At 41.4% G+C, this 26,876-nt stretch overlaps 2 protein-coding genes across 4 annotated transcripts; one reads left to right on the top strand and one right to left on the bottom strand.

The window, feature by feature from the left end:
• Positions 1–7,102: 7,102 nt before the first annotated feature.
• On the top strand, positions 7,103–19,021 carry usp8 (ubiquitin specific peptidase 8). 3 transcript variants are annotated; one of them, XM_085273418.1, is made up of 19 exons: positions 7,103–7,261; positions 7,937–8,113; positions 8,268–8,412; positions 8,520–8,605; positions 8,720–8,861; positions 9,718–9,760; positions 9,851–10,022; positions 10,207–10,369; positions 10,472–10,613; positions 10,795–11,081; positions 11,176–11,649; positions 12,309–12,383; positions 12,523–12,821; positions 13,236–13,457; positions 13,546–13,759; positions 15,222–15,458; positions 15,665–15,807; positions 15,931–16,063; positions 17,383–19,021. In XM_085273418.1, the coding sequence occupies exons 2-19, from the start codon at positions 8,010–8,012 to the stop codon at positions 17,539–17,541; spliced, it is 3,240 nt and encodes a 1,079-aa protein (XP_085129544.1). In that variant the 5' UTR covers positions 7,103–7,261; positions 7,937–8,009; the 3' UTR covers positions 17,542–19,021. The 3 variants fall into 3 exon arrangements, with proteins under 3 accessions (XP_085129544.1, XP_085129533.1, XP_085129553.1); XM_085273407.1 differs by having other exon boundaries at positions 7,168–7,283; XM_085273427.1 differs by having other exon boundaries at positions 7,168–7,283; positions 13,546–13,756.
• Positions 19,022–19,066: 45 nt separating this feature from the next.
• Positions 19,067–26,295, bottom strand: LOC146583555 (uncharacterized). Its single transcript, XM_085273440.1, has 7 exons — positions 24,716–26,295; positions 24,070–24,285; positions 22,036–22,231; positions 21,708–21,923; positions 21,461–21,603; positions 20,461–20,596; positions 19,067–19,402 (listed from the first exon to the last, which is right to left on the bottom strand). The coding sequence occupies exons 1-7, from the start codon at positions 25,927–25,929 to the stop codon at positions 19,214–19,216; spliced, it is 2,310 nt and encodes a 769-aa protein (XP_085129566.1). The 5' UTR covers positions 25,930–26,295; the 3' UTR covers positions 19,067–19,213.
• Positions 26,296–26,876: the final 581 nt, after the last annotated feature.

A 26,876-nucleotide genomic window follows, 5' to 3' on the forward strand; every position in this document is an offset into this window, starting at 1 on the left:
TAACCATTTACTGCTCTCTAATAATAGTATAATTCTTTCATTTAAAATGTCATTAGTTTTGTCACATAAGATGAAAAGAACCACACAAAGTTAAAGAAATCCATAAATGCACTTGCATCAGTGTTTATTCTATCATTTCCTTCATTAAAGCTGCGAACAAGCAACTTCGCATGGAAGCTTCTAATCAAATGTGCCTGGTTTGAGAGCAAGAAAAGGCTTCATCACTGAACTTCTCCACATTCCCAGCGTGGTTCCAGAGATACACACAGGCTGTTCTTTGCTGCAGGTACTGTGACACACTTTTAGTGGCAAAGGTGAGGTGGATCTTCCTAATTCTTACATACAACTGTCTGCTTGTGAATGCAAGTATCTAATGAGCCAGTCACACAGCAACAACTCCATTTGACATTAGCATGACAGCATCTAATGGGAAAGAAAAGTGATTTAAATGACTGTGTGAGGGTTGACAGAGAAATGGTCTGAAAGAGGAAAATATCCAGTGAGGAGCACTTCTCTGGGAAAAGTTTCTTCACATCAAAAACTTGAAGCAGATGTGCTACAGCAGCAGAAGACCACACTGATACCCACTCCTGTCAGCTAAGCACAGGACATTGAGGCTACAGTTTGTACTGGATCACCAAAACTAGACAGCAGAAAATGTGAAAAGTGTTGCCGGGTCTGATGAGTAGATTTCTCCTGCCACATTCAGATGGTGGAGTCAGAACTGGGTGTAAACAACATGAAATCATGGCTCCTTGTGCACAACACGGAGCCTTTGGGGTCACATTTAAGTAGGTACTAGTAGGTACGCAGTGTTGGGAAGGTTACTTTTGAAATGTATTCCACTACAGATTACAGAATACATGGCCCAAAATGTATTTTGTAACGTATTCCGTTACGTTACTCAATGAGAGTAACGTATTCTGAATACTTTGGATTACTTAATATATTATCATGCTTTTTTACAACTAATGAATGTCCTGTTCCTGTGTGATTCATTACTATTACTGAAGGCTACTCAATAGCAACTAGATTTTTAAATCTTAATATAAAATGAGTAACAGTAGGGTGGACATTAGGTGAGGCTGCACTTTTTGCAGCGATCTCATATAGAAAACTATTCCGCGCGTATATAAAATAGGTCCGCAGCTCCAAACCGTAGTAAAGGGACCTCTGGCTAACACGTCGGTTTCCCTGTCGGGCTCGTAGCCGAAAACTAGCTTTACTTTGTTGTCTTGGTCAACTTTGCTGGCGAGAGACAGAGAGAGGCGTTGAAAGGCTGCTCCAGCGGAACTTATTGTTTCGGAGGAAAACAGGAACACAGTGTATACTCGAGTCTTAACAGCTTACTTACATCTGGGCTCGTCAGACACTCTTTTTTGGCTGCAGTGGTTATTATTATATTTACATGCTTCCAGCTCCCGTTTCTGCTCAGTGACAAGTCGTACTTTTCCACTCACCTTTTTTCTCCCTCCCTCGCTCATAGATACATAACGGGTATGGCAGTCCATTCTCCCTGCAGCACGGACTACACTGCCCATGAGGCTACATTCTTTAGGGCTATGCCTGTAACACTCTGCTATTGCCTTCATATTAAATCATTTTAAAAAATATTTCTTCACGTCATTATGAGACTCGAGATTGAGACACGGGCATTTGAGCCTCTTAATGCTGTTTTGTTTGGGTTTCCACCTGTGTGGAATTACAAAAAATAGAGAGGGCATAGCCTTACATATGAAACAGGAAAAGACCGCCGCGTAATCCCTTTATTTCAACAAAGTAACTGTATTCTAAATACCACCCTTTTAAACGGTAACTAACGGAATACAGTTACTCATATTTTGTATTTTAAATACGTAACGGCGGTACATGTATTCCGTTACTCCCCAACACTGTAGGTACGTACCTTTTCCAGTCTGCAGGGTTAATTTTGAGAATGGGTCTAGTTTAACCAAAATCATAATCTTTTCATGAGCTCAACCAATCTGAGAGTGACACAGGACATGAAACATGGTCTCTGGACTGGCTGCCTTGTGATCTACGTCACTGCAACACTATCTGCCCAATCTTTAAGTAACTGTTTATTAAAACATACATTTTTAAAAACGATCCATATGGTGTTACTAGATGAATTACAGTGTTTCTTAACCTCAGTTGCGAAGAAATGTTCATGGACAGTTTATAAGCCATTTATTAACAATTTTGTAAGTATCGTTTATTACTGTTAAAATGGTTAAAGAGTTTATGTAGATATATTTACATCTGACATCTGGTCTCCAAACTGTCACATAGGTTAACGATTCTTCTAAACTAGCCAAACTGGTTATTTAAATTTGATCAAGAACAAAGAGTTTTGATTTTATGTAGGAAAACTGGTAGCATGCAATGACTAATGGCAGGAGTGGGTGTGTTACTATACACAGAAATAAGTGTTATGTGATATGGAGCATAGTACACTGTGACTATTGTGCTCCTTGTGTGCTTTTAAATTTGAGAGGCTGAGCCTGATGAAAGCGGGTTTAAGCATTATTGTGCAATGAAGCCTGATCGCTGCCTTGTGACATCAAAGTGAGAGTGCTTCTTATTTGGTCTGATTCTGCTGCTTTTATTCAAATAAGCTGAAAATAGCTGTGCAACATAAGCCCGTCACAAAGAAAACTTTGAGCTTGATAATGCAAACCAAAAAAAGCAAAACAACAGCATGAAGAGCAGAGAGGAAAAACTAACGACTAATGATGAGACTGGCTGTGACTGAAGGTTAAAAAAAAAATTGGAAAAGCAACTAAGTGTCAGTTTAAACATGTTCCCCTTGCATAGGAGGAATGTTGGAGGTAGAAAATAATGAACCAAATAAAAAATGTAATGCAGAAAGTCACTTATCTAATAACAGCTTTGCTTTTTTATTGTTTTGTTTCACTTTTTTAAAATCACTTTAATGTAAAACTCACAACTTAACAGGTGATTTATTAAATCATGGTATGAATGTGACAAAAGCAGCACTTATCCGTTCCATTTGAACCATTGTGTGTACAACAGATCAGACTGGTTTAACTGCAGACCAGTCTGGCATGGCTGTAAGCTACTGTTAATAGGGCAGTCCTAAGAAAATACAAGTACGCTCTGCTTTCAAAAAGAAAGATTCATTTTCAGTTTCAAAACTGACCATTACTACAGTACAGTACAATACATGATATACAATGTCCTTGATGTAAAAGGGAATTACATACTGTATATAGATGTGAATATATTCCTTTGTATGGGAAGCCCATCACAGTAGAAGAAAGAAAAGAAGCTGAAGGTCAGAGCCAACTTAGAAACAAGCTTTCTTTGTGTTGACTTCAACAGCTCATCATTTTCCTCTCAGCTGTCCATTTGAAGAGCAGGTAGAGTCTCTATGCAGCCTTGTGAAAACTCATTAGACCCCATGATTCAGCAGCTTGCAGAGCCCCCTTTAGCAGGAATATCTATTTTCTGTATGACTTTATTGGTCTCTCAGGAATTTTGACCCATTTTTCTTTACAGCATTGCTTCAGGTCATTTATGTTTGCGGACAAATATTTATTTTCGGGCTCTTAAAGTTCCTCCAGAGTATTTCAATCAAGTTGAGGTCTGGACTTTGACTGAGCCCCTGTAACACCAACAATTCTTCTAATCTGTGAACCAGTTTCAGCCAAGCTTGAGCTGTTTAGAAAGATTGTTAACTCATCATAATCCAGAGGTGTGGACTCGAGTCACATGACTTGGACTCGAGTCAGACTCGAGTCATTAATTTTATGACTTTAGACTTGACTTGAAAAAATGTTCTAAGACTTGTGACTTGACTTGGACTTTTACACCAATGACTTGGGACTTGAATTGGACTTGAACCGGTTTACTTGAAAAGACTTGATATTTTACCCCAAATATAAAATTTAACATGCATATTATATGGAGATTGAAAATGTGACGTCATTCACGGGTAGAACCGCAAAGGATTCTGGGAACTCGTGGCAAGCGGTACTAGCGCACGCAGGCTTTCAATTAAAATCAGTTATACAGCGATAAAAAGAAACACAAAAATGTCAAGAAGCTGTTGTATTATTAACTGCAATAGCCGGTCGCATGACAGCCACGGGAAGCCGACGGGTAAAGAGATCGGTTGTTATCGGATTACGTCGTTGAAGAGAAATTGTTCGAGCCATGTTTCCGAAGTAACAAAGAGGCGACTGGATTGCAGCCATTCAAAGATCAAATATAACGTCCTAGAACACTCCAGCTCACAGGTTAGTCTGCTCCAAGCATTTACACAAAGGTCAGTCTGCTGTTGTAGTTAATGCGTCATTTTTCTTAACATAATTGGTGATATAGGTTACAAGCAAGTCTGGCGCTGAACAGAAATTGTCGCGCTATGCTCCTTTATTTATTGTGCATAAATAGTGAATTGTCCTGACACAATATTGCGTTTCGCTTCTGTTATTATGGTACATTGACAAAAACACATACTTTTATTCACAGGATAAAACAGGTTTTTTGTATCACTAATTGCCCAGTACGATTACAGCATACAATATTATTGTCACTGCTACATTTCTGTGATGCTACCAGAAATTATTTCCACTACTAATTAATTACCGTTGAGCTCAAAGGTTATATTAATAAACGGTTAACGAATGTGTATTTATGAAGACGATTTGTGAGACTGGTAAACTTATGATACGTACGATGGTCTTTCGTTCTACACGGTGCATTTCAAGGTCCTGCACCCATCCGTCGGTAAACTGTACCTGGGCTTGTTGCAGTGACCGGAAGTTACTAAACTTCATGAGTGTATGCACTCACTCCAAGAACCGTATAATTATAAATATGCATATAAATATGCTAAGATGAGATAGCTGACTTCATCTAACTAGCAAATGTTTTCCAGGCTACGTTGGTGATACAGTTTTTTTTAAATGTGTATGATATTTTTGTCATGCGATTTTAAAGCCGGTCCTACAACCGCATCCAAGAATAACATGCAGCGTATCTCAGAACTGTCGGTGAAAATTATTCTTGGAGCTAAGTTTAATTGAGCTGCATTTTAAAGAGGTGCAATTTCACAATTTGTGTATATTTTCTAAGTTCACTATTTTGTATGTGTTGAGAAAAACACAGATTTTAAAATTACATGGTCTAATATTTACATTTAGCATAACTGCAACATTATCTTTTCCTTTTTTTTATTTAAAGACTCGAAAGGACTTGAAATTCAAAGTTTCAGACTTGTGACTTGACTCGGACTTTTACACCAGTGACTTGAGACTCGACTCTGACTTGCCTGACATTACTTGAGACTTGACTTGAGACTTGAGGATAAAGACTTGAGACTTACTTGAGACTTGCAAAACAATGACTTGGTCCCACCTCTGTCATAATCTCATTATTAACTCCACAACACTTTGTATATGGAGTTCATGATTGATTAGTGAATGCAACATGCCCATGTCCTGTGGCTGAAAGTATGTCCAAATAATCACCTTTCTACCGCTACACTGACAGTTGGTATGAGGTGCTTGTGGTGTTGTACATTATGGGCAAACATCTCAACTTTGTTTTTGTCTGTCCAAAGGTTTGTCCTGATGCAACTTTGTGAACCTAATCCTTACTGCTGTGTCCTTTTTTAGAGAGAAGCAGCTTTCAACATTTAACAAGCCAATGGAACCTGACATGTAGCCCTTGGTTTGTCTGTGCATTGCATGATCTGACCTTGAGTGAATTTACTGGGATGGTACTCCTCAGAATATGTCAGTGTAGCTTCTCAGTCATCCAGGTAATGGATCTTAAAAAGAAAAGAGACTGGACTTTATTAAGTCTCTTCGAGCCCTTTCGCCTTTCAACTGAGAAGCTTTTTCAGTTCTAAAACCAAATGGTGGGGAGTCCCAGGTATTTAAACCTTAGTGGGAGTTGTCCCTTAAGAGGGCTGTTGACCCACTAGTGATCACGTGCCTCATCGAACAAACCAAAGTGTGAAAAGGGGTGTGGATCATTATCAGCAGAGGTTTTGGGTGAAACCATCATGTGACTCATTGAGATTAACTGACACAAGGCTTGAGTGGGTGTTAAGGTGCCTGGGAAGGGTTCTCAAATCTGCACAGTAGGTTACATACAGTTGGTATCATTAACCACCCCCTGTAGTCAAAGATGGTGGTGCACAGTAGACATAGACGGCCTCTTTCACTCCTCTTTCAAACCATCTGTCCTGTCTGTCCAAAATGTGAACACTGGCATCCTCAAAAGAGTGAGCTGAGTCTCATCCTGCTGAGGTGGAGTAGCTGTAGTTTCTAGAATGTAGAGGTCTGAGTACTCCTGCTGCACTGCAAACAAATACTACGTGGTTTCGTTTCTGTTTGGGAGTTTTGTCATTGGGACAAACCAGTTTTTGTCTGACGGCGTGGCTGGGTCTGAAGTGCACTTTTTCACACGGCTCTATATATAAACAAAAGAACCAAAAACATATTAATCACTGGGCAGAATAAAACTGTTTTAACTATACAGAGTTATGGCAGTAGTATAGGATAGGATTCAACTTTATTGTCATTAAACATGTATAAATACAGGGTAACAAAATATAGTTTGCATCTAATCAGAAGTGCAAGGTGCATTAAGTGCATTAAGAGCAGATTATATACAGATAAGGGTAGCATGAAAGGTGGGAATAGTTATGTACAGATTATGTACAAATAAATGAAGTATACAGATGTTTATATAACTATACAGAGAGCAAATATACAGATGTACTGCGGACAAATGTATAGATGTACTGATGTATACATATGTACAGACATACAGATGAGGTGTATAGAATACAGATATTCTATATTGCTATACAGACGGGCAGATATACAGATGTAATATGAACTAATATACAGATATGCTACATATGTACATATGTACCAATTTGTGGTAAACAGATCTACAGAGTGCTATGAATATATCTACAGCAGTTGAAGAGTAGCGCTATAAACTATAGTAGTGAACAATGTAAGTACGTGCACTTAAATGTCACAGAGCAATACAGATAAAATACAGGAGTCATCACAAAATATGTGGTTTGGCAGCAAAGATGTGGGAAACGGGTATCAGGAAAGAAAAAAATGACTCCAGAAGGTGGCGGTAGTGTGATAGTAAGGATGCCAACGTCTAAGAATTAGCTGAAGAAGAAGAAGAAGAAGAGAACGGGTTGGGGAAAAAAGGAGGAAGCGGAACAAGAAATCAGAATCAGCTGTCAAAAAGTGGCTAAAATGTAAGCAACGGATCATAAAGAGGTATTTTTTAAAACTAAATGTATATTGTCAAACTGTCAGACAGTAATATAGACCTCAGTGATATGGGGGGTGTTATGTACTCGACTGTCTCTGTTGTAGGGAAATAGTTCTCATAAGCTAACCTTAACGCTTAACTACGTGCGCTCCAAGCGCGGCTTGCTAACTGACGTAGCTAGCAGGCTAACGAGGAAGGTAACAACGCCAGGTGCACATTTAAGGGGCTAAATAGGTTTTTTATCAGCCAAGTAGTAGGTTTAAGGTTTAAACCGAATGCTGTCAGTTTAGTTGACCTTTAGCTGCTTCGTAAAAGCATCCAGCCGAGTAGTGGTTAGCGGCTAACATTAGCGAGAAAACTATGTTGTTGTCGTCAGTGTTGACATGCCCTGGGTCTGTTGACTACAGCCAAGCGCCGTGTCATAGCCAATAAGTGATTTATCTGCGAAGTGTCATCGTTTCGGCTTAGCCTGTCCTAATTCTAGACATTTCTAAATACTACACAACCGCCGACGGCACGGGAAAACTTTTTGAGACGTTTTTGCTAACCGTGGCTTAAATGTTCTTTTGCAGATTGAACTGTTCTATGAAACTAGAACAGCTGTTCTAGTATAAACGGCGTGTGTTTGTGTTTTTCTCTTTCACAAACATTTATCTAGAGATGTTCGGAGCTTGTCTACACCACTGACCCTTTTGCCTGCCAGTGACCTCTGACTCAACACATTCGCCAAGATGCCTGCAGTTTCCACCGGGGTCAAAGAGCTGTATTTGTCCACCTCTCTGGGGGACCTCAATAAAAAAGCTGAAATTAAGCCAGACAAGACAAGCACTAGAAAGTAATGTTACTATATTTTTTTTGGGCAGAAATTATTACCTAATAAAAAGACATTTGTCACTGATCTCAATTTTCTGGCTTCTGTGACTGAAGCACATTGCAGTCATGTGGAGATGAAAATCTTTAACTTACATATACTTTTTTCGTGTTTGTAGTTATGTCCAGAGTGCCTGCAAAATATTCAAGGCGGCAGAGGAGTGCCGTCTGGACAGAGATGAGGAGAAAGCTTATGTACTGTACATGAAGTATTTGACAGTATATGACATCATCAAGAAGAGACCAGAGTTCAAGCAGCAACCGGTATACCTAATATTTATAAGTTTGTTCATTCTTTTTGTATTGCTAACCTAATGTTTTTTTCACATGAAGGCAGATTATTTACTTGAAGTGTTCTCTGATGTGCACAGGAGTATTACGTGACTATGCTTGGGACAAACAGCTTTAAGAAAGCCATTGAAGAAGCTGAAAAGCTGTCTGAAAGTCTTAAACTCAGGTTAGAGGTTTCAGCTGTCATGATTATGCTCACTTTCTTAATTCAGACACTGTAAAATAGGATATTGATTTTGTTTCACTTAACTGATCTTTATTTCCTACCTATTTTGAACAGGTACGAAGAGGTAGAGGTGAGAAAAAAACTAGAGGAAAAGGAGAGACAAGAGGAGAAGAAGAGGAGGGAGGAAATGACAGAAAAAGATGGCGATCGGGGCTCTCCAAAAACGTCATTCACAAACAGGAAGGACAGCAAAAAGGTGAAGGTTTGAAATGAGTATACACACTGCTGCCAGTGTGTATACTCTTTGCAAAGTATATTGCTGGTTTTGGAATGATTTTTGAGGGCCCCATTTACGTAAGATATATAGGCTTTGCAATGGATTATTCTTCCATCCAGATGACATAGATGTGTCACCTTCTGGACATTCTGCACACATCACAAAAGGAATACTCAGATAATAGAGTTTGTCAAACTGGTCTGCCTGCATTCAAGACCTGTCCCCCATTGAAAACACTTGGACAACAAAACAGGCCAAAGAAGACTCTGAACTGTATGAAGCTGAACTCAGATAGTGACTGGAAAGCACTTTCCCACAGTAGCTGATCTCCTCAGTTCTTATTAGTTTTTTAAACATGAAATGTGATGCAAGAAAGTGGTGAATCTGCCACTATCCCAACTTTTTTTAGAAATATGTTGCAAATCAAAAAGAGTATTTTACTGTCTTATATGTAACTTTCCGATAGTTTACCAAATTTACGCTTACATAAAAACTGCATCGATCAATAACCCTCCCAAAAGGATCTAAACTAAAGCACAGTATAAGAGTTGAATTTTGCAGGTGGTTACAGGTATTGAGATATTTACTGCACACAGCATTTCTGTGCCTTTGAAAAATAAAGTGAGATATAAAGACTTCGAATGTTTTCTTTGCCCTACTGGGCATTACAGTGGATTTTAATAATAATAATAATGCAAACACCCGTAGCTTAATTAATATTTGAATGCCTGTATTGAAATCGTAATGATTCTTTTTTGTACCTTTAGTATAAGGGGAAAAATCCAGTTTATGTCAACATGCTAATGAGATGAGTCTTTGTGGATGTGTGTCGCAGGTGAAAGCTGAACAGAATGAACTGAAGAATGCAACCTCAAAAGGTAAAGTGGAAAACCTCAAAGCAGTCACTTTGTTTTTATCTTTGAATTTAGTTGATTTATTAGTGCTGAGTTATGAATTTTGTCTGACAGCTGCGCTGCCTGCTGGTGGGATCACGGCTGAGAAACTTTTCAACATGATGAAGGACCAGACTATCGCAATAATTGTTATGGATGCACGCAGCCATCGAGATTTTGAGGAGTCTCACATTCAGGTCCCGGCTCAAACCTGCATCAGCGTGCCTGAGGAGGCCATTAGCCCAGGGTGAGAAGCGAAGCTTCAAACTTGATTGAAGTTTGTTCTAACACACCATGTGTGATTCATTATCAAATAATAATATGAATGGACTGATCTTTCTACCTTCAGTTTGTTTTTGTGTCTGTGTTTTTTTTTGGGGGGGGGGGGGGTTTGGTCAACCTGTGGATAATGAAATGTTTTGACTTTTCAGAATCACTGTGAATCAGATTGAGGCAAAGCTGCCAGAAGAGTCCAAAGAGCACTGGAAACGGCGGGGATTTGTAGATTATGTCATCCTCTTGGATTGGTTCAGTTCTGTCACTGACCTTAAACTGGGGACCACCTTGCAGAGCCTCAAAGATGCTCTTTTTAAGGTAACTGTGTCTGGCGGGTGGTTGACTTTATGCAGTAGCTTGTAAATATCAATACCTGTGTTTTCATGTAAAATTACAATGTTGTGTTTGATAACTGCACAGTGGGACAGCATCACCATCCTGCGTAGTGAGCCGCTGGTGCTGGAGGGTGGCTATGAGAACTGGCTGTTGTTTTACCCCATGTATACGACCAATGCTAAAATTAGACCACCTCGACAGACCATTACCAACACCCTTCCTCAGTGTGAGTATGAGTAGTACAGTTTATTTAAAAAATGGCCCTTTAATGCTATGTTTTCTCATTTTATGAGATAGAAAATAAAAACCACAATATACTTTATATAATTTTGTATTACTCACTTACTTCCTAATTGTGACTGGACTCTTGTCTTACATGTAGACATTTTCTTTGATGTTTTCAACAGTGAACTTTAGCTACCCATCCCTTGAGGAACCAAAACCTCCAACCCCACCTCCACCCGAGCCTGAAGTTTCACTTGAGCCTCAGGAACCATCAGCTCCTGTGCTGGTGAATGGGATCACACCAGCAGAACCTCCAACATCTAAAACTTCCATAGTCGCTGATAGGTTGCCCGACAGTGTTGATTTCTCTGTCACCGGCTCCACAAATTCAGGTCAGGACTTGGGTAAGAAGGCCCCTGCTGCAAGCACATCCAGCCAGTCACCTGCAACACCCAAAGCATTCCCTCAGGTATTGTTTGCCCTGATAACTGTTAAACCTTTAGAGAATGCAAAGCATTAAAGGACTCCAAATGTGTCTAAACATGACTCTTCTCCTGTCCCAGTTTGACCGTACCAAGAAACCTGAACCTAAGCCCAGCCAAAACGGGTCAGCAAAGGATTCTACCCAGAATGGCCCAGTTGTCCCAGACCGTTCAGTTAAACCACCCTTTGCTCCTAATGCTTCTCTTTCTAAAGAAGAACAAAGTCAGATACACTCCGAAGCAGTGGCATTGATGGAGAAAGCAAAGCAGGAGCAGGAGAAACGCATGCAGCAGCGTCGTTTAGAGGAGGAGAAACAGGAGTCGAAAGAAAGGCTAGAAAAGGAAGAAAGTGAGAAGAGAAAGAAGGAAGAGGAGGAGAGAAGACATCAGGAGAAGAAGAAACTGGAAAGGCAAAAAGCAGAAGATGAGGAAAATAAAATAAACAAAGCATGGGATGAAAAAGACAGGAGAGGAAAAGAGCAGAACTCTGACACACCCTCTAAGAGTATGTCTCTGGATTCCCCGGCTCCCAACCATATTGTTAGTGAGATTAAGGTGAGTCCTCTTCTCTGTCAGAGATAATTACTGTCACAAACAAATGAAAGTTTAAGGTCATCCCACAAGGTCCTAGTGTCTTAAATCATTGGTTAAAAGAAGATGTTAAAAATTCTTCGTCATAATTGCACATCCTAAACAATGTACTTTTTTTTTTTTTTTAAACACACAATCCACTAAACTGTTTTAATGAGTTAAAGGATTAGAACCTAGTTTGGCTCCTAGAGCTAAAGTATAACAATTAGAGCCCAAATAACAATTATTTGTAAAGATAAAACTTCAAATAGTGTAATGCTCCTCATATAAAGGTGGCATGTGTAGGTTGAAACTTTAGATTCTAACCCCCCCATTTTTACTAACTAGTCCTGTTTAGGCTGATCGCTTCCTTCAGTTTAACCTGTCACTGTCAAAATGGAGGAACAGTTTGATAGAGAAGTGAAGCCACTGCTAAACAATTGTAGTTTGTCCTTTATTAAATTTGAAGTCCTGGACACTTGGGGTTAGTGTTGTCTGTCAAACTTAATGCGTTTGTTAGATTTCCGCAGGGCTGTGAGAGACTGTGACTCTCACAGCCCTGCTGTGACTGTGAAAGCCTTTACAATAATTTTTTTGTATGATCTTATTAAATAAAGTGTGTTTGTGTGTGTGTGTCTTCACAGAGGGAGCCTCTGACCCGAGCAAGGAGTGAAGAGATGGGTAGGAGTGTACCGGGTCTTCCTGATGGTTGGATGAAGGTACCAGATAACCAAACCTGAAATAAGTGATTCATTTGAAATAACTGAGGGTGAAAGTTCAAAGGAAAAAAAGTTTAAAGGTTTATGGTTAAATTTTACCAAATGCTTTTCTTTTCTTCCGCTTAATTTTCTTGGCTAGTTCCTTGACACAGTGACGGGGACCTACCGATACTACCATTCGCCAACCAATCGTGTCCACCTGTACCCTCCTGAAGTCACTGTTCCCCAGACCCCACCATCGACACCACCAACAGTCAAACAGAAAACACCACGACCAGCTGAGCCAGACACAAACCGTGAACAAGAGCAGGAGCAGTCTAAACTGAAACGCTCCTACTCTTCCCCTGACATCAGTCAGGACCTGAGAGAGGAGGCACAGAAAAAGGCCACTGCCCCGACCGCTACTGCTGTCATACCCACAATCAACAGAGAAACCAAGTAAGACACGCTGTGCACCTATAAATATGTTTTAAGTGAACAGATAATAGCTGCATATTATAAAGGACAATAGAAGCCTGCAAAATACTTCTTCTGGTATGAAGATGATGTGTTGGAGTGTCATAAAGGTGATTCAGATTGTGTTTGTGTGGATAGAAGAGTAGCTTTTGATAGTATTTCCTCAGGCTGTTTAGTTAAATGAGCAGAAAATGTGTGATAAGGTAGTAATTTCAGTGACTGTTCATGTTTAGTTTGAACCTGTTTTACAATTAAATATTATGCTTTTTGTGCTGTTAAAGCAACAATGGTATGTATGACCTGTATTCTTTGTATATATTACACTGTGGTACTTCCTTTGATGATTCATCTGTAGTAACTAGTCTGGCTCTCTTATTTTACTCTTTTCTCTTTCAGACCTGCACCTGCCAAAGTCTATTCTAAAGTGGAGATTGCGCGTCCTTCAGCAGCCAAAATTCGCAACCTCAATCCCACATTTGGGGGTTTGGGCGCATCACTGACTGGCCTTCGTAACCTGGGCAACACATGTTATATGAACTCAATCTTACAGTCTCTTTGCAACACTCCTGCCTTGGCTGAATACTTCAACAACAATTGCTACCTAGAGGATATAAACAGGTTAGATCCGAGATAAGTGGAATTGCTGGTCATAATGAGGTCTGTATGCGGGGGAATGTATAACACCGGAGCCTCTGTTCTCTTTCAGGCACAATATTCTTGGCCACAAAGGGGAGGTGGCCGAGGAGTTTGGTGTAATCATGAAGGCCTTGTGGGCTGGTCTGTACAAGTGCATCAGTCCACGTGACTTCAAGATCACCATAGGCAAGATCAATGAGCAGTTTGCTGGTTATGACCAGCAAGACTCCCAGGAGCTGCTGCTGTTCCTCATGGATGGGCTTCATGAGGACCTCAACAAGGTAGTGTGAAAACTTAATAAGGGGTATTCCACAGCCACCAGTGAGGCATAAACAAAGTCTTACAATGGTTACATGAAAAGAGAACCATTAACATCTAAATATTCTCACTCTTATTTAAATATTGACTAAATTAACAGTGCATCCTTTATTCTGTTGAACCACAGCTTTCTCAGGTTTCCTTTTAGTATCCCTGTATGTTGTTGCACACTTGCCTGTTAACAATGAAGTCCTAGTCTTTTTTATCATTTTCCTTCTTTCTGTTTTTTTCACTGGGTTTCATTTTGATGGCAAATTAGAGAGTAAGTAAATAGCTGTGTGTCTTTGGTCCTCCTGCAGCAGTGTGCGTGTGACGTGTCTGCATCTGTCTGGTCTGATGCTCTGTCAGAACCTCTGTGCATGTTGACCCAAGACATGCTCATTGCCTGTATCAACAGATGTCTTTCCTTTCGTTTATTTTGTTTTTACTGGCTTCATGTGCATTTAGATCAGGGGGGGGATGACGACAAAGCAATTGTGTGATTGTATGTTTTTTTTACAACTCAGCTGTAAGAGGCTGATATTGTGGTCACCTACATTTGTGAAGCAATAGATTGAGAACGAGGTGATGTAAGACCTTAAAAATGATGCTGTATGTGTATGTACTAATAATCTTGGATACATTTGAATCTCAGTGACCTTGACCTCAAGGTTAGAGTACTTCTGATAACTGTATTTCTGAAAATCTTGTGACTGCAATGACTTTTTGAAATTGATACCCTAGGTGTGTCTACTAGGAGGCTGAGGAGTCACCAGTATTTTATATTTTTAAACTTACTATAACCACAAAGGTAGTAGGGGTTTTTTTTCTGAGTTATTTTTCCTATTGAAGGTCTTTTATTTATACTGTTAGAGTATCAGCTGAGTGATACAGTGACAATTGTCTCCACCTGGGGTTAAGTTGCAGAAGTACATCAACCCATTTTCTTTTTGAGCATAGGATGCCGATTCGATTGTAGCAGCTGGTGATGTGCATTTGTCATCACGCACGCCATCTCATCATGTCCCTTTTGTGTGATCTTCTGACCTGTGTGCCATCATGCTGGCCCAGTCCCAGTCCACTCTGTCTCTCTGGGATAATTGATTTTTTTTTTTTTTTTTTTTGTAAATCATACTAATTAATAAGGTATTAATTAGCAAGTGTTAACCTGCCATATCTTCCTGCCTGTCATACTGAGAGTGAACTGGCTGAACTGCATGCTAATAAGCTGAACAATACTCGAGAGATGAATACAGAGATTATGGCTTGAAAATTCTTCATGTAGTTTTTAGTGAGTTTTCACTTCTCCCTGCAACGTGATATCGATAGGTGGTATAGTGAACATCTGCCATTATTCATTGATTTTTAATTGAATCACAAAGGCAGGTGTCTCTAGCCGTTAATTTAGGCTTGTGTCATTTTAAATTATTTTCTTTCACTTCTGGTCAGGCGGACAACAGGAAGCGGTACAAGGAAGAAGAAAATGACCATCTGGATGATCAAACGGGTGCTGACCTGGCCTGGAGCAAACACAAGCTTCTGAACGAGTCCATCATCGTAGCACTGTTCCAGGGGCAGTTCAAGTCCACTGTGCAATGTCTGACTTGCCATCGCAAGTCACGGACATTTGAGACCTTCATGTACCTGTCGCTGCCTCTGGCCTCCACCAGCAAGTGCTCCCTACAGGTCAGGGCATATCAAAGCATGTTTTTGCTCTCGTGTCAAGCACACATATTGTTATCTAACATATTCACATCGTGACAGCATTTGTTTCTCTGAATTCATTCGGACAAACTAGCCAATTAAATGTATTGTGGTTGTGTAGATCATATTACTCTTGATTAAATGCATAACTATGGTTAATAATTAGTGATTTTTCTACTTCCGGGTAGGACTGTCTGAGGCTATTCTCCAAGGAAGAGAAGCTGACTGACAACAACAAGGTGTTCTGCAGACACTGCAAAGCCCACAGAGACTCCACCAAGAAACTGGAGATCTGGAAGGTCCCACCCATCCTCCTGGTGCACTTGAAACGGTCTGTAATCAAAGCAGTAAAACAGTTTTTATCTGTCTATTTTCACTCCTCACTTTATAAGCTTTACAGGAGTGCTATTTTTGACATTAACATTATTTCCTGTTGTGGGGGTTCTTCCTGCAGGTTCTCCTATGAGGGTAGATGGAAGCAGAAACTGCAGACATCTGTAGACTTCCCTTTAGATAGTCTGGACCTGGCCCAGTACGTCATTGGACCCAAACAGAGCCTGAAGAGATACAACCTTTACGGAGTGTCTGTAAGTGAAACTGAAATGACTGCTGCTGTTTTTACTGCTCTGGTGTAAAAGATTGATGAAGTATTGTTGTCACCCCGCCAGGCAGGCGGGCTTCATGGACACCTAAATTTGTGAATGCAATAACTCGAGAATGTAGCTGTGAGTAGTGAGCAGTAGCTTCAAATTGATAACATGGGAACATGTACAAAAAAATCTCTTCTAATCTCAGTGACCTCAAACTAAATGTCAGAGGTCACATATTCTGAACATCTTTGCACCTGCAATAACTTGAGAAGTAAGTCACCTAGGGTTTTCAAACTGATACCATTGTGGTGTCTACTAAAAATCTTTGATCACTTTCAATCTCAGTAACCTTGACCTCAAGGTCAAATCACTGGCCTTTGCCAATATTTTTAAATTTATGCACTAAACAAAATTTTAACATAAACATTTTATTCTGAAATAACAGTCTGCTCAGGAACCCTCTGAGCCGATCTATATAAATATGATTTCCTGAACTGTATTAAGTTGAGGCATAATGCCAACGGGTCCTGTGACCTGGGCAGTAAATTCAGCAGGTACCACCATGATACCATTTCTCTATTTTGGTGAGAAAGAAGTGTTTGTATGTAGTTTGGTCTCGGTATAGCTGCTTCTACTGACAGACACAGGATTCGTTAAAGGTCTGGCTGAATGACCAAATTATTTATATATACCAATTCTGATATCTTCATAGTCAAAATCTCAAGTTGTATATGGTATCATCTGTGGTAAGATCAGCAGATGAGCAATGATTACAAACTGCTACATGCAAAGTTTAAGGTCTGCTTACTGAACAAAACTGGTGAATTTTTAAAATTATTTTGACATGGTGCAATATCTTTGGTCCCACTCAGGCTTCAGTAAACGTTAAATCGATAGATCTAGCATGGGCCATTTAGTTTTGTATGATCAATCTGTGAAAACCTGGGCTTTCTAAGAACACTTTTTTTTTTTTTTTTTTTTAAATGAGTTGTTTGGTTTCCCAAATATAACAAATGTAGGGAGCAAGGTGGATGTACAGTTTATCAAAGTAACATCAACAATTGTCTAAATGATAAAACAATGAGTTGGATCTGCTTGGGGACTACAGCCAGTCTTTTGGCAAATAGGCAACACAAGAGCTGTACTGGCTCAGTAGCTTTGGTACATAAATGTGTTTGGTCCCTAAACAGCAAGACAGGATAGTAAAATATTTATACAGGCAAGATTGGAAAGAAAAAACCTGGTTTAAAACATTGAAAACAGCAGCCTGTAATGCTTAAGTAACAGTTGATTGTCATCTGCTTTTCCACTACCAGAACCACTATGGGGGTTTAGATGGTGGCCATTACACAGCCTACTGTAAGAATGCCGCCAAACAGCGCTGGTACAAGTTCGACGACCATGAGGTGTCTGACATTTCCACCTCCTCCGTCAAGTCCTCTGCAGCCTATATCCTGTTTTACTCCACCCTGTGATGGTGCTGTGGGACATAAAGGAGGCACACTAATACACCAGAGCAGCAATGCTTTTTTCTTTTTAGAATCACAGCTCTGAGGACCTGGTGCACAAAGCTGCAGTTAACTTGTCGGGGAGTTACTCGAGCGAGTGGCCATGAGATCTCGTCTGTCCCAGAAAGGAGAACGGTGCAGGCACACTGTGCAACGCTTCAGCTACTAGAGGAGCCATAGCTGTTTAAAATATGCCATCTGTTCACGTTACTGATCATCTAGAGACTAAATGGATCCTCCTTTAAATCTGACTTCTCTACCATAGTTGTGCTGTAGGGCTGACCGCTGGTCCAGACGCTCTTCACTCGCATTTCTTTCACACTCGGTGTGGACAGCGCTATCGCAGAACTGATTTTCAGCTTTCTTGTACTGTGCATACACAGGATTAACAGTTAGGTGGCATGTACATACCTACCTACGCTGATGTTGCACATTACAAATGTAAATACTTTAGGGCAAAATATTTATCTGTTAAGTGACCAAATTATTATTATTTTTTTCGTGAAAGTAGCAGCCATTATATTATCTCCATATTCATAAAGGCAAACCATATGTTTTAGGGGTTTACCTGTAGAGCCTTCTCTTGTTTATTAACGAGGGGTGTTGAAGAGACTGTGACTGATTTTTAGCATTCTTCCTGAGGTAAAGGACGGAGTTTTGCTTGTTCATATTAGCCACATTCTTGCACTTATCCACTTATGCAATCACATTAAGTTGTTTATGTAGAACATATTTGTTTAACAGCCGATTTCAGCGCTCTACTCAGAATGCTTTAAACTGATGCTGATATCTTCTCTGTCTTGCTCGGTTCAGCTAATGAAAGGAAACCCTACAGTCTTCTGTAAAGGTTATTGTCAGTTAAACATACTTACTCTTTACATGATTATACTCAAACACTATTTAGAGGCAAATGTATCAGGATAGATTGACATCCTGTTTGGTTCATACTAGTGATTTTTGGTCTTTATTTGTTTGAGGCTTGGTTAGATTTCTTTTTTTTTTTTCAGGAATTACTTTAATGTTTAGTATTGAGCTGGAGAATGTGAAGACGTGAGAAATTGACCTTAGCCACTTACACGAGTGTGATAGGGTCAACGCACTCTGCCTGACTGACCAGCCGACTGACAAGGGCAAGCACAAAGTAAGCTGATTATTTTTTTAGAATGGACCAGAGCTCTTAAGGGGTAGGATTAGACTCTGAACTTCCTGACTGTTTTTATTGCCTCGCATGAGATCATGTGCTATTTTCTTTTCACTTGTACTCCCCCCCCCCCCCCCTCAATGTTCTGAAAGTGTTTCAGATATAACGATTATATTAATCTCAAACAACTCATATGTCTATTTATTAAAACTGCTTCAAATTAGTTTCTGTGTGTGTTTGTGAACAAATGTTCCAAGATATCTTCAGCATGTATTAAGTACTGTCATAAAGCCCTTATCAACCTGATGTCCCTGTCTTCCTGTGGTTTGGAGATAGTGTGATAGTTAAACATTATACATTAACACTGAACTCACAATTTATTTCTAATTGTTATGGAGATGCTAACAGTACAAAGAGCAGCAGAGATGTTGAACCAAATGCAGATGATAAGAAACATTTTCAAGAGGGAAACTGATTTTGGTCTTCTATTTGCAAAGCTCACAGTCCTTGGATCTTTGGCTTCTGGAAAGGCTTGCGGCTGTAGAGCAGCATGTAGGCGTTGGGAGATTGCACCAGGGTGTCCTGTACCTCTCTGACAAGCGAGTCGTCAAACAAGTGCCAGGTCTGGGCTGAGGCGTTGTGGCACAGAGCCGTATAGTGACCCATGTTCAGATGACCTGTGTGGTTCTGTTAAAAAATATGAAATGAATACATTAAAAAAACAGATGTGGTGAAAACTCCATGGTTTTCCACACAGTTTGTCATTTCATGTAAATATTATAGTTTTAATTACATAACAGGTGCCAAGTCCTAAACATTAAACCCTTTGTGTTGCCTGGGTGATCTTAAAATGATGCAAAGCACATTGTGGCAATGCCAAAAGTTTTTCTGTAATGTTACAGATTTGTGTTTTACTATTTAAGCCCAAAAAAGTTGGGTTTGTTTCATTAACTGCAGCAGCATTTCTTTATCACGTATTAAAACTGGGACAGTTTATTGAAGCTGCACTTCATTTTCCTCATACTGAGTTATCTCACATTAAATTATTAAACTACTTTACACTGTTAGAAGGGGGATTGGTTCACTGCTCCAGCCCACATAAGATCAAATTGGCCCAGGATGAAAAATGAGTTTTGCGCCCCTGCCTAAGAAAAAGTCTGGCACCAGGGGTGTTCCTAGGAATTTTAAAATGGTCTCTTTAATATTGCAGCTGTTGATTATTTTAATTATATAATAATGTAATTTATCAGGAAATTAATAACCAAAGATTTAAAAAGCTGCAAAATAAATAGTATAAATACAGTAATTGCATCCAAAATATAGTGGAGTAACAGAAGAAAGCAACAACACGTCCAAATAAGTCTCAGTAAATCACTGGAGTAAATGTACTCCGTTACATTCCTACTGGTAGTATTCATGCTCTTATATAACAGTGTTGGGGACTGTAAGATTAACAGTACTCTAGTCCAACCTGCCAAAGATGACTGTCCTCAAGGGCCGAGGGCAGTCATCTTTCAGAAGGGGCTGTTGCCACCCCATGCCCCCCTTCTGGACATACCCCTGACTGCCAAAGTGGCGTCATGCATTTCATTTACAGCCCTGAGCCTTCGCGGTCTCGGCAGTCATGCATCCCCAAGTCTTTGAATCTACGAGTGTGGATGTTTGCAGTGCGCTCAAATATCTTTCGGCAAAACACAAACATGACCTCACAAATTCATATTACGATCTTCTTCATGTTCACTCACCACAACAGCATAAAGATGGTATGAAGAATCTGAGACATTATGCACTGAGCTCGACAGAAATGGGGTCAAGTCGAGCTTCATGGGGAACGCGACATTAGTCCTCAGTTTCACCTGCTTCTTCCCCTTACAGCCAAACCTGCGGCGGAGGAAATAAGTTTAGTTTGAAACACTGACTCTTAAAAAACAGTGGGGGTTATTGATTTATCTTAGCCTTCCTGTATCTCCGGGGTATTTGGAAGCAGAAACACTTCATAATAGAATGCATAACGAGTATTAAGTATTCATGATGCCTGCTGAATTAATGCATGCATGAATACATGTTATTTGTAGCAAAGGTCGGTTACTCAATACTGATAAATGGCGCTATTCGTGTTTTTGTACTTACAAGCAAAAAGACCATTATTGGAAATCAGTTAATTAATTTTTTGAGTCTTTATTGTCTAATAATTTAACAAACTCAGTCCTTGAATTATTCAAATGCATATTGTTGCTTCTCTGTTACTGTCATGACCTTTGTTGCTGTAATTCAAATAGACCAAAAACAGACTGAAATTGGTCACTAAAAAAATGAATGTCTCCAGAGCAGTGGCGGATCTAGAAAATTGTACATGGGGAAGAACCGATTTATTTAAGCATCTGTTTTTTTCCCCCTCAAGCCTATAAAGCCTTCTTGGTTTTGCTCAATTTTGGTCATGATGATATTAATTGTATCATGTGACGTGAATGTGAAAGTTTTGTGCACTGCCGTTTTCACGATCAACACTGAATCTAGGCAACATCGACTAAGTCCTTTAATTGCTTTCAAACAGCACCCTGCTGAAGTTCATCTCCTTCTAAAGATCAAAGATCTCAGAGCAGCTACACTCCTGAGTGGACCTTAAAGTGAGATTATGCTCTGCTAAATGTTACACATCCATTCATAAAATTTAAAGATTTTATCGACTGAACATATACTCTGTAAATAAAGTATCTTAAGAGATGACGATCCATTCCTTCTCACCGTTTTAGGTGTAACATGAGGATCTCTGGAGGTTTGTCCAAACTAGTGATGACCGCCGTTTCTCTCCTCATCCTGCACACTGAACACAGCAGCTGCTCTCCCCCAGTTAGGACAGTCTGCTCGAAGAACAGCGACAGACAGTCCTGCACAACATGAAACGAGAATAAAAGACAAGCACAGAACTGCAGGGATGAGACCGTCAGTATATCAAATGCAAACAGTCTGAATGGTGTTTAAAAAAACCTGCCTGAATGGAGCACTTAAGGATGCCGGCAGGAATCGGAAGTGACAGCACAGTAAACGTTTGTGTGCTGTACGCCTGCTGATCGCAGTGCATGCAGAGGGTTATGTAGCTCAGCTGGCCCTCAAACAGCTGTGACACAATGGTGCTTTCAGTGGTGCAGTACCTATTGTGTTCTTGCCTTTGCTGTCGTATTGAACAGTGCATCTGGTCCTTTGCAACCTTGTAAACAATCACATACGCACAAAAACACACTCAGTTATGGTTTCCGTAGGTTTATATTACAGAGAGGAACAGGCTATGTGATGGTGCAGATGCGCAGGTGTCTCTGCACCTTTTTCAGGTCGTCGTGTAGCGTGTTAAGGAGAAAGAGGAGCAGTTCCTGGGCGTCCTGCTGGGAGTAGTTGTTGAACTGGGGAAAGATGGAGCACAGCACCGACCTGGCCTCTACGGGGGCACAGCTGGAGTTCGTCCCCAGCCACATCTCCTCTAGCAGGCGGACAAACACCTCAGCGACAAGGCACTTGGACCTGCATGAAAAGAGGTTAAACTACTGGAAAAAAACATGACTGCCAACCCTCAGGTGAGTCCGAGAATAAAACGAAGATGCTCAGTCTTAGTCTGTGAAGGTTCTCAGTCATCCAGGTCATGGTAGTCAAAGGAGCTTGCAAAGAAAAGCGTCTGGACTTCTTTAAGTTGCTTGAAGACATTTCACCTCTCATCCAAGAACTTCTTCAGTTCTAAGGTCAAATGGTGGAGAGTCCCAGATTTAAACCCAGTGGGAGTTTCCCCCCAAAGAGGGACAAAAGGACCCCCTGATGATCCTCTACCTAATCACATGAGCCAAGGTGTGAAAACGGGTGTGGGTCACAATCAGCCAGGGTTTCGGGTGAGCTCATTGTGAAATCTGGCCCCACCCTATCATGCGATTTCCTGAGGTCAGATGGCCCAGGATGTGAGTGGGCGTTAAGGCGTCTGGGAAGGGATCTCAAAACTGGATTATAGATGGCAGACAGTTGGTGTCGTAAACCACCGCCTCTGTTCAAAGACGGTCGCTCACAGTGGACATAAATGGCTTCTTTCACTCCTCTTTCAAACCATCTGTCCTCTCTGTCCAAAATGTGAACATTGGCATCCTCAAAAGAGTGACCTTTGTCCTTTAGATGCAGATGGACTGCTGAGTCTTGTCCTGTGGAGGTGGCTCTTCTGTGTTGTGCCATGCGCTTGTGAAGTGGCTGTTTGGTCTCTCCAATGTAGAGGTCTGAGCATTCCTCGCTGCACTGTACAGCATACACCACATTGTTAAGTTTGTGTTTTGGAGTTTTGTCTTTCGGGTGAACCAGTTTTTGTCTGAGTGTGTTGCTGGGTCTGAAGTACACTGGGATGTCGTGCTTGGAGAAAACTCCTGAGTTTTTCTGATACACCGGCTACATAGGGGATGACAATGTTGTTGCGTCTGTCTTTCTTATCCTCCCTCGCTGGTGTCTGATCTTCTTTTCTGTGTCTCTTTGCTGACTTTATAAACGCCCAAATAGGATAACCACATGTTTTGAGTGCTTCCTTTACATGTATGTCCCTTATGTAGCCGGTGTATCAGAAAAACTCAGGAGTTTTCTCCAAGCACGACATCCCAGTGTACTTCAGACCCAGCAACACACTCAGACAAAAACTGGTTCATCCGAAAGACAAAACGCCAAAACACAAACTTAACAATGTGGTGTATGCTGTACAGTGTAGCGAGGAATGCCCAGACCTCTACATTGGAGAGACCAAACAGCCACTTCACAAGCGCATGGCACAACACAGAAGAGCCACCTCCACAGGACAAGACTCAGCTGTCCATCTGCATCTAAAGGACAAAGGTCACTCTTTTGAGGATGCCAATGTTCACATTTTGGACAGAGAGGACAGATGGTTTGAAAGAGGAGCGAAAGAAGCCATTTATGTCCACTGTGAGCGACCATCTTTGAACAGAGGCGGTGGTTTACGACACCGTCTGCCATCTATAATCCAGTTTTGAGTTCCCTTCCCAGATGCCTTAACGCCCACTCACATCCTGGGCCATCTGACCTCAGGAAATCGCATGATAGGGTGGGGCCAGATTTCACAATGAGCTCACCCGAAACCCTGGCTGATTGTGACCCACACCCGTTTTCACACCTTGGCTCATGTGATTAGGTAGAGGATCATCAGGGGGTCCTTTGTCCCTCTTTCGGGGGAAACTCCCACTGGGTTTAAATCTGAGACTCTCCACCATTTGACCTTAGAACTGAAGAAGCTTCTTGGATGAGAGGTGAAACGTCTTCAAGCAACTTAAAGAAGTCCAGACGCTTTTCTTTCCAAGATCCTTAGACATGCTCAGTCTTACTTTTCCAGTTCTCTGCGTGTTTCCTGATCCAGGAGGTGCTCTACGAGGGGCACGGTGGAGCACAGGCACTGTAACACTGCATTTAAGTAGCAAGAGTTGCCAGAATTGTCTAACCCACACACTCCTGGTCTGTTCCAGTTGTTCTGCAGCCTCACTGCAGAGCTGCACCTGTGTTTTCCTTTCACCGTCACCTGACCACAGATGTTGGTGTTTGTCCTGCAGGAAAATTTAGTCAAGCAAAAATATCAAATATATCAATGACAGGATTTATTTGTTCAAATCTTCACATTAAAAGGTCACAATATTAAAAACCCTGGTTATCACATTAGAATGTGGTGTGTCAAGTGGTGGGATAGATAACACAGGAAATTAAAAATCAGCTACAAGTAGCAATAAGGCTCTATGGCAGGTTATGTGGGGTGATGAGCAAGGAAGGAAGACAAAGTCAGAATCGGGTTATGGGTGCTCAAGGCTCAGTGATAAGTGTGGGGATCAAAGATCTAAAACACACACTTATAAATTAAATACTAAGCTAAATATAAAGTTTTCAGAATTTCATTTTTTTCTGTTTGGCTTATTTCATTCATCAAACATTGCAGCAGCCATAAGACGTTGCAGAAGATCTGTGACAAAAAGCGGGACTAACCTTTGCTTACAAATATTTGAGACATTTTTCTCTTGGTATGAGCTGCTGTTCAGTCGTGGCAGAACGGGCACGGCGGTGCTGCTGTTCATGGCCAGCTGAGAGGCCAGAGTCCTGGTGAACTGTGTCAGGTTGACCTTCTTTCCTGAGCTCTGGCTCTGCAGAGTGTGGAGCACAAATGTGTTGATGCAGATCACATGCAGCGTCACCCAAAGGCCTGGGAGGAATACATCCACCCCTGTTCCTTTTGGATCAGACAGGGGAACGAGGGCAGGTCCTGTCCAACCCTGCAGGTGGGCAATGAGTTCAGACATCATGGAGCCCTCAGGTGGTGAAGATGGTGGCCTCTTAACAGCGGGAACAAAATGAATGGTGAACCCTAATCTAGACAAGATGTGTGTGAGCCTTTCCTCCATCCAGGCAGAGCTATCCAGCTGAACCACACACCTGTGGTTGCAGAAAGGTCTCAGCAGGTGTCTGACCACCTGCTCGACAACAGATTTCTTACTCTGCCTCTGGAGCTGCTCTGGACAGTACAGATACATGTTACAGATGAACCCCGAGCTTGGGTCACAGAGGAGAGCGAGATAAACAGAGTAGTGCTCCTGCTGAGAGGACAGTCTGTATTTCTTTACAGCCAGGTTTGGCCCCGGCGTATGGAGGGCCTGGTAGCGCTGGGTTATGTGGCCACAGAAAGCAGAGAGGACTTCCAGCTTTTCTCCATCCTCCAGTCTGGTCAGAGACAGCAGGTCGGCCTGGATGCTGTTTCTCTTTAGCACGCCCTGCCATCCGTCTAGTTTCACATTTAGATCATGCCCAAAGTTGCAGTTCTCCCCCAAAGACAGGCCGCTCTGCAGGACCACAGAAAACCACGTCACTGCATCAGCATACCCCTCCTCAGACACATCTGTGCTCTGCTCCCTGCTCTGGCAGTGTGACTGCCGATTTGGCCCTGCCTTCACACCGGCAGCTCTCCTGATCAGCTCCCGGATCGCTTCTCTGTCCAGCACCTCCAGCAGAAGCTCCCTGGCTGTGTAGTAAACCTGGCAATTGGGGCTGGGCCGAGTCTTTGTCAGAGGCTTCACCTTTTTGGACTTTTGGAAGATATTCGGTAAGCAAAGGGTGTCCCTCTGGGTAGCTTCACGCGGTATGTCCACCAGGTGGCAGTCCTCGGACATCCAGGCGCACTCCTTCACTGACAGAGCTTTGGCCTTCATCGTTCAACCTGTGCGCGCTAAGAAAAAGCCATCTCAAAATATGTATTTGTTTGGGAGCAAAAGGAGGAGATAGCCTCAGACGGCGGTATTTTTAATATCCTGTGTGCTATCCGGAAAACTGTGTGTGCTGTTCATGTTCATCTGATCCTCAGGTGAATCCAGCGCTCAGGAGAATCCGCTTTTAGGTAAATCACCTGGGATCCGCAGTAGCCAGACAACTGTGTCCTGGCAACGTAAACACAGCGCTCGTGACGCGCTTCTGGCTTGTGGTGCGCGTGACTCCAGGATTTAACTTGTCATTTAGCAAAACACTAAGAAGAACTAACTCACGGAGAATGTGTTTACTGTGTATCTGTCGGGTATCGTTTGAGCTACATGCAGTTCTTCAGAGTCTCCACTAGATGGTGCTCTGTGGTGAACCAGTGCGGCTTATGGGAACCTACCAGGGACGTTAAACTGTGTGTTTTCAAAACAAAACAGGAACTTTTCTGTAATTGTTATTGTTTATCTATTACTTAATTACTTTGGTGTAGTTTGAATGGCAGTGATTGAGGTCTTTATCAGTAGGAAATGTTGTAAAACCTTTGAAACTACAGTTCAAAGTCCAAATTCAATGCCCTCTGTTACATTTTCCAAAGCTGCCCTGTGGGCCAGATTGGGGTCTTTGATGGGCCGATTCTGGACCACGGGTATTGTGTTTGACACCCCTGCTCTAATCTGTTTTTAATAATTAATTTTTTTAAAACACCTGACCAGGTGTGGCAGTTTCTCTTCCGCTGAAGTGTCCTCACTGGTATTGCGTACTGGTGATGGCATCCAACACGTCCCTAACTCCACCCTATATCATAACCTCCTGAAACAACCCCTATACTGCCGGTAAAACGTCTATAATGGGGCAGGGGTCTGGAAGAGACCCCAGAAGGTGCAAGAAAAGAGCAGGAGTCCCT

This window comes from Mchenga conophoros, linkage group LG1 (genome assembly GCF_057382185.1).
Source record: "Mchenga conophoros isolate Kocher_MC1m ecotype Shallow Benthic linkage group LG1, M_conophoros_male_GT1.1, whole genome shotgun sequence".
Classification (NCBI taxonomy): Eukaryota; Metazoa; Chordata; class Actinopteri; order Cichliformes; family Cichlidae; genus Mchenga; species Mchenga conophoros.

Bases quoted from the DNA above. Each gene is read 5' to 3' on its own strand.
- usp8 (XM_085273418.1), top strand. From the start codon at position 8,010: ATGCCTGCAGTTTCCACCGGGGTCAAAGAGCTGTATTTGTCCACCTCT. The intron at 9,761-9,850 runs GTAAAGTGGAAA...TTTGTCTGACAG, and splicing joins GAAGAATGCAACCTCAAAAG to CTGCGCTGCCTGCTGGTGGG. The intron at 12,384-12,522 runs GTACCAGATAAC...TTTCTTGGCTAG, and splicing joins TTCCTGATGGTTGGATGAAG to TTCCTTGACACAGTGACGGG.
- LOC146583555 (XM_085273440.1), bottom strand. From the start codon at position 25,929: ATGAAGGCCAAAGCTCTGTCAGTGAAGGAGTGCGCCTGGATGTCCGAG. The intron at 21,924-22,035 runs GTGCAGAGACAC...ATTGTTTACAAG, and splicing joins TACACGACGACCTGAAAAAG to GTTGCAAAGGACCAGATGCA. The intron at 21,604-21,707 runs GCAGGTTTTTTT...CATGTTGTGCAG, and splicing joins TCCTTAAGTGCTCCATTCAG to GACTGTCTGTCGCTGTTCTT.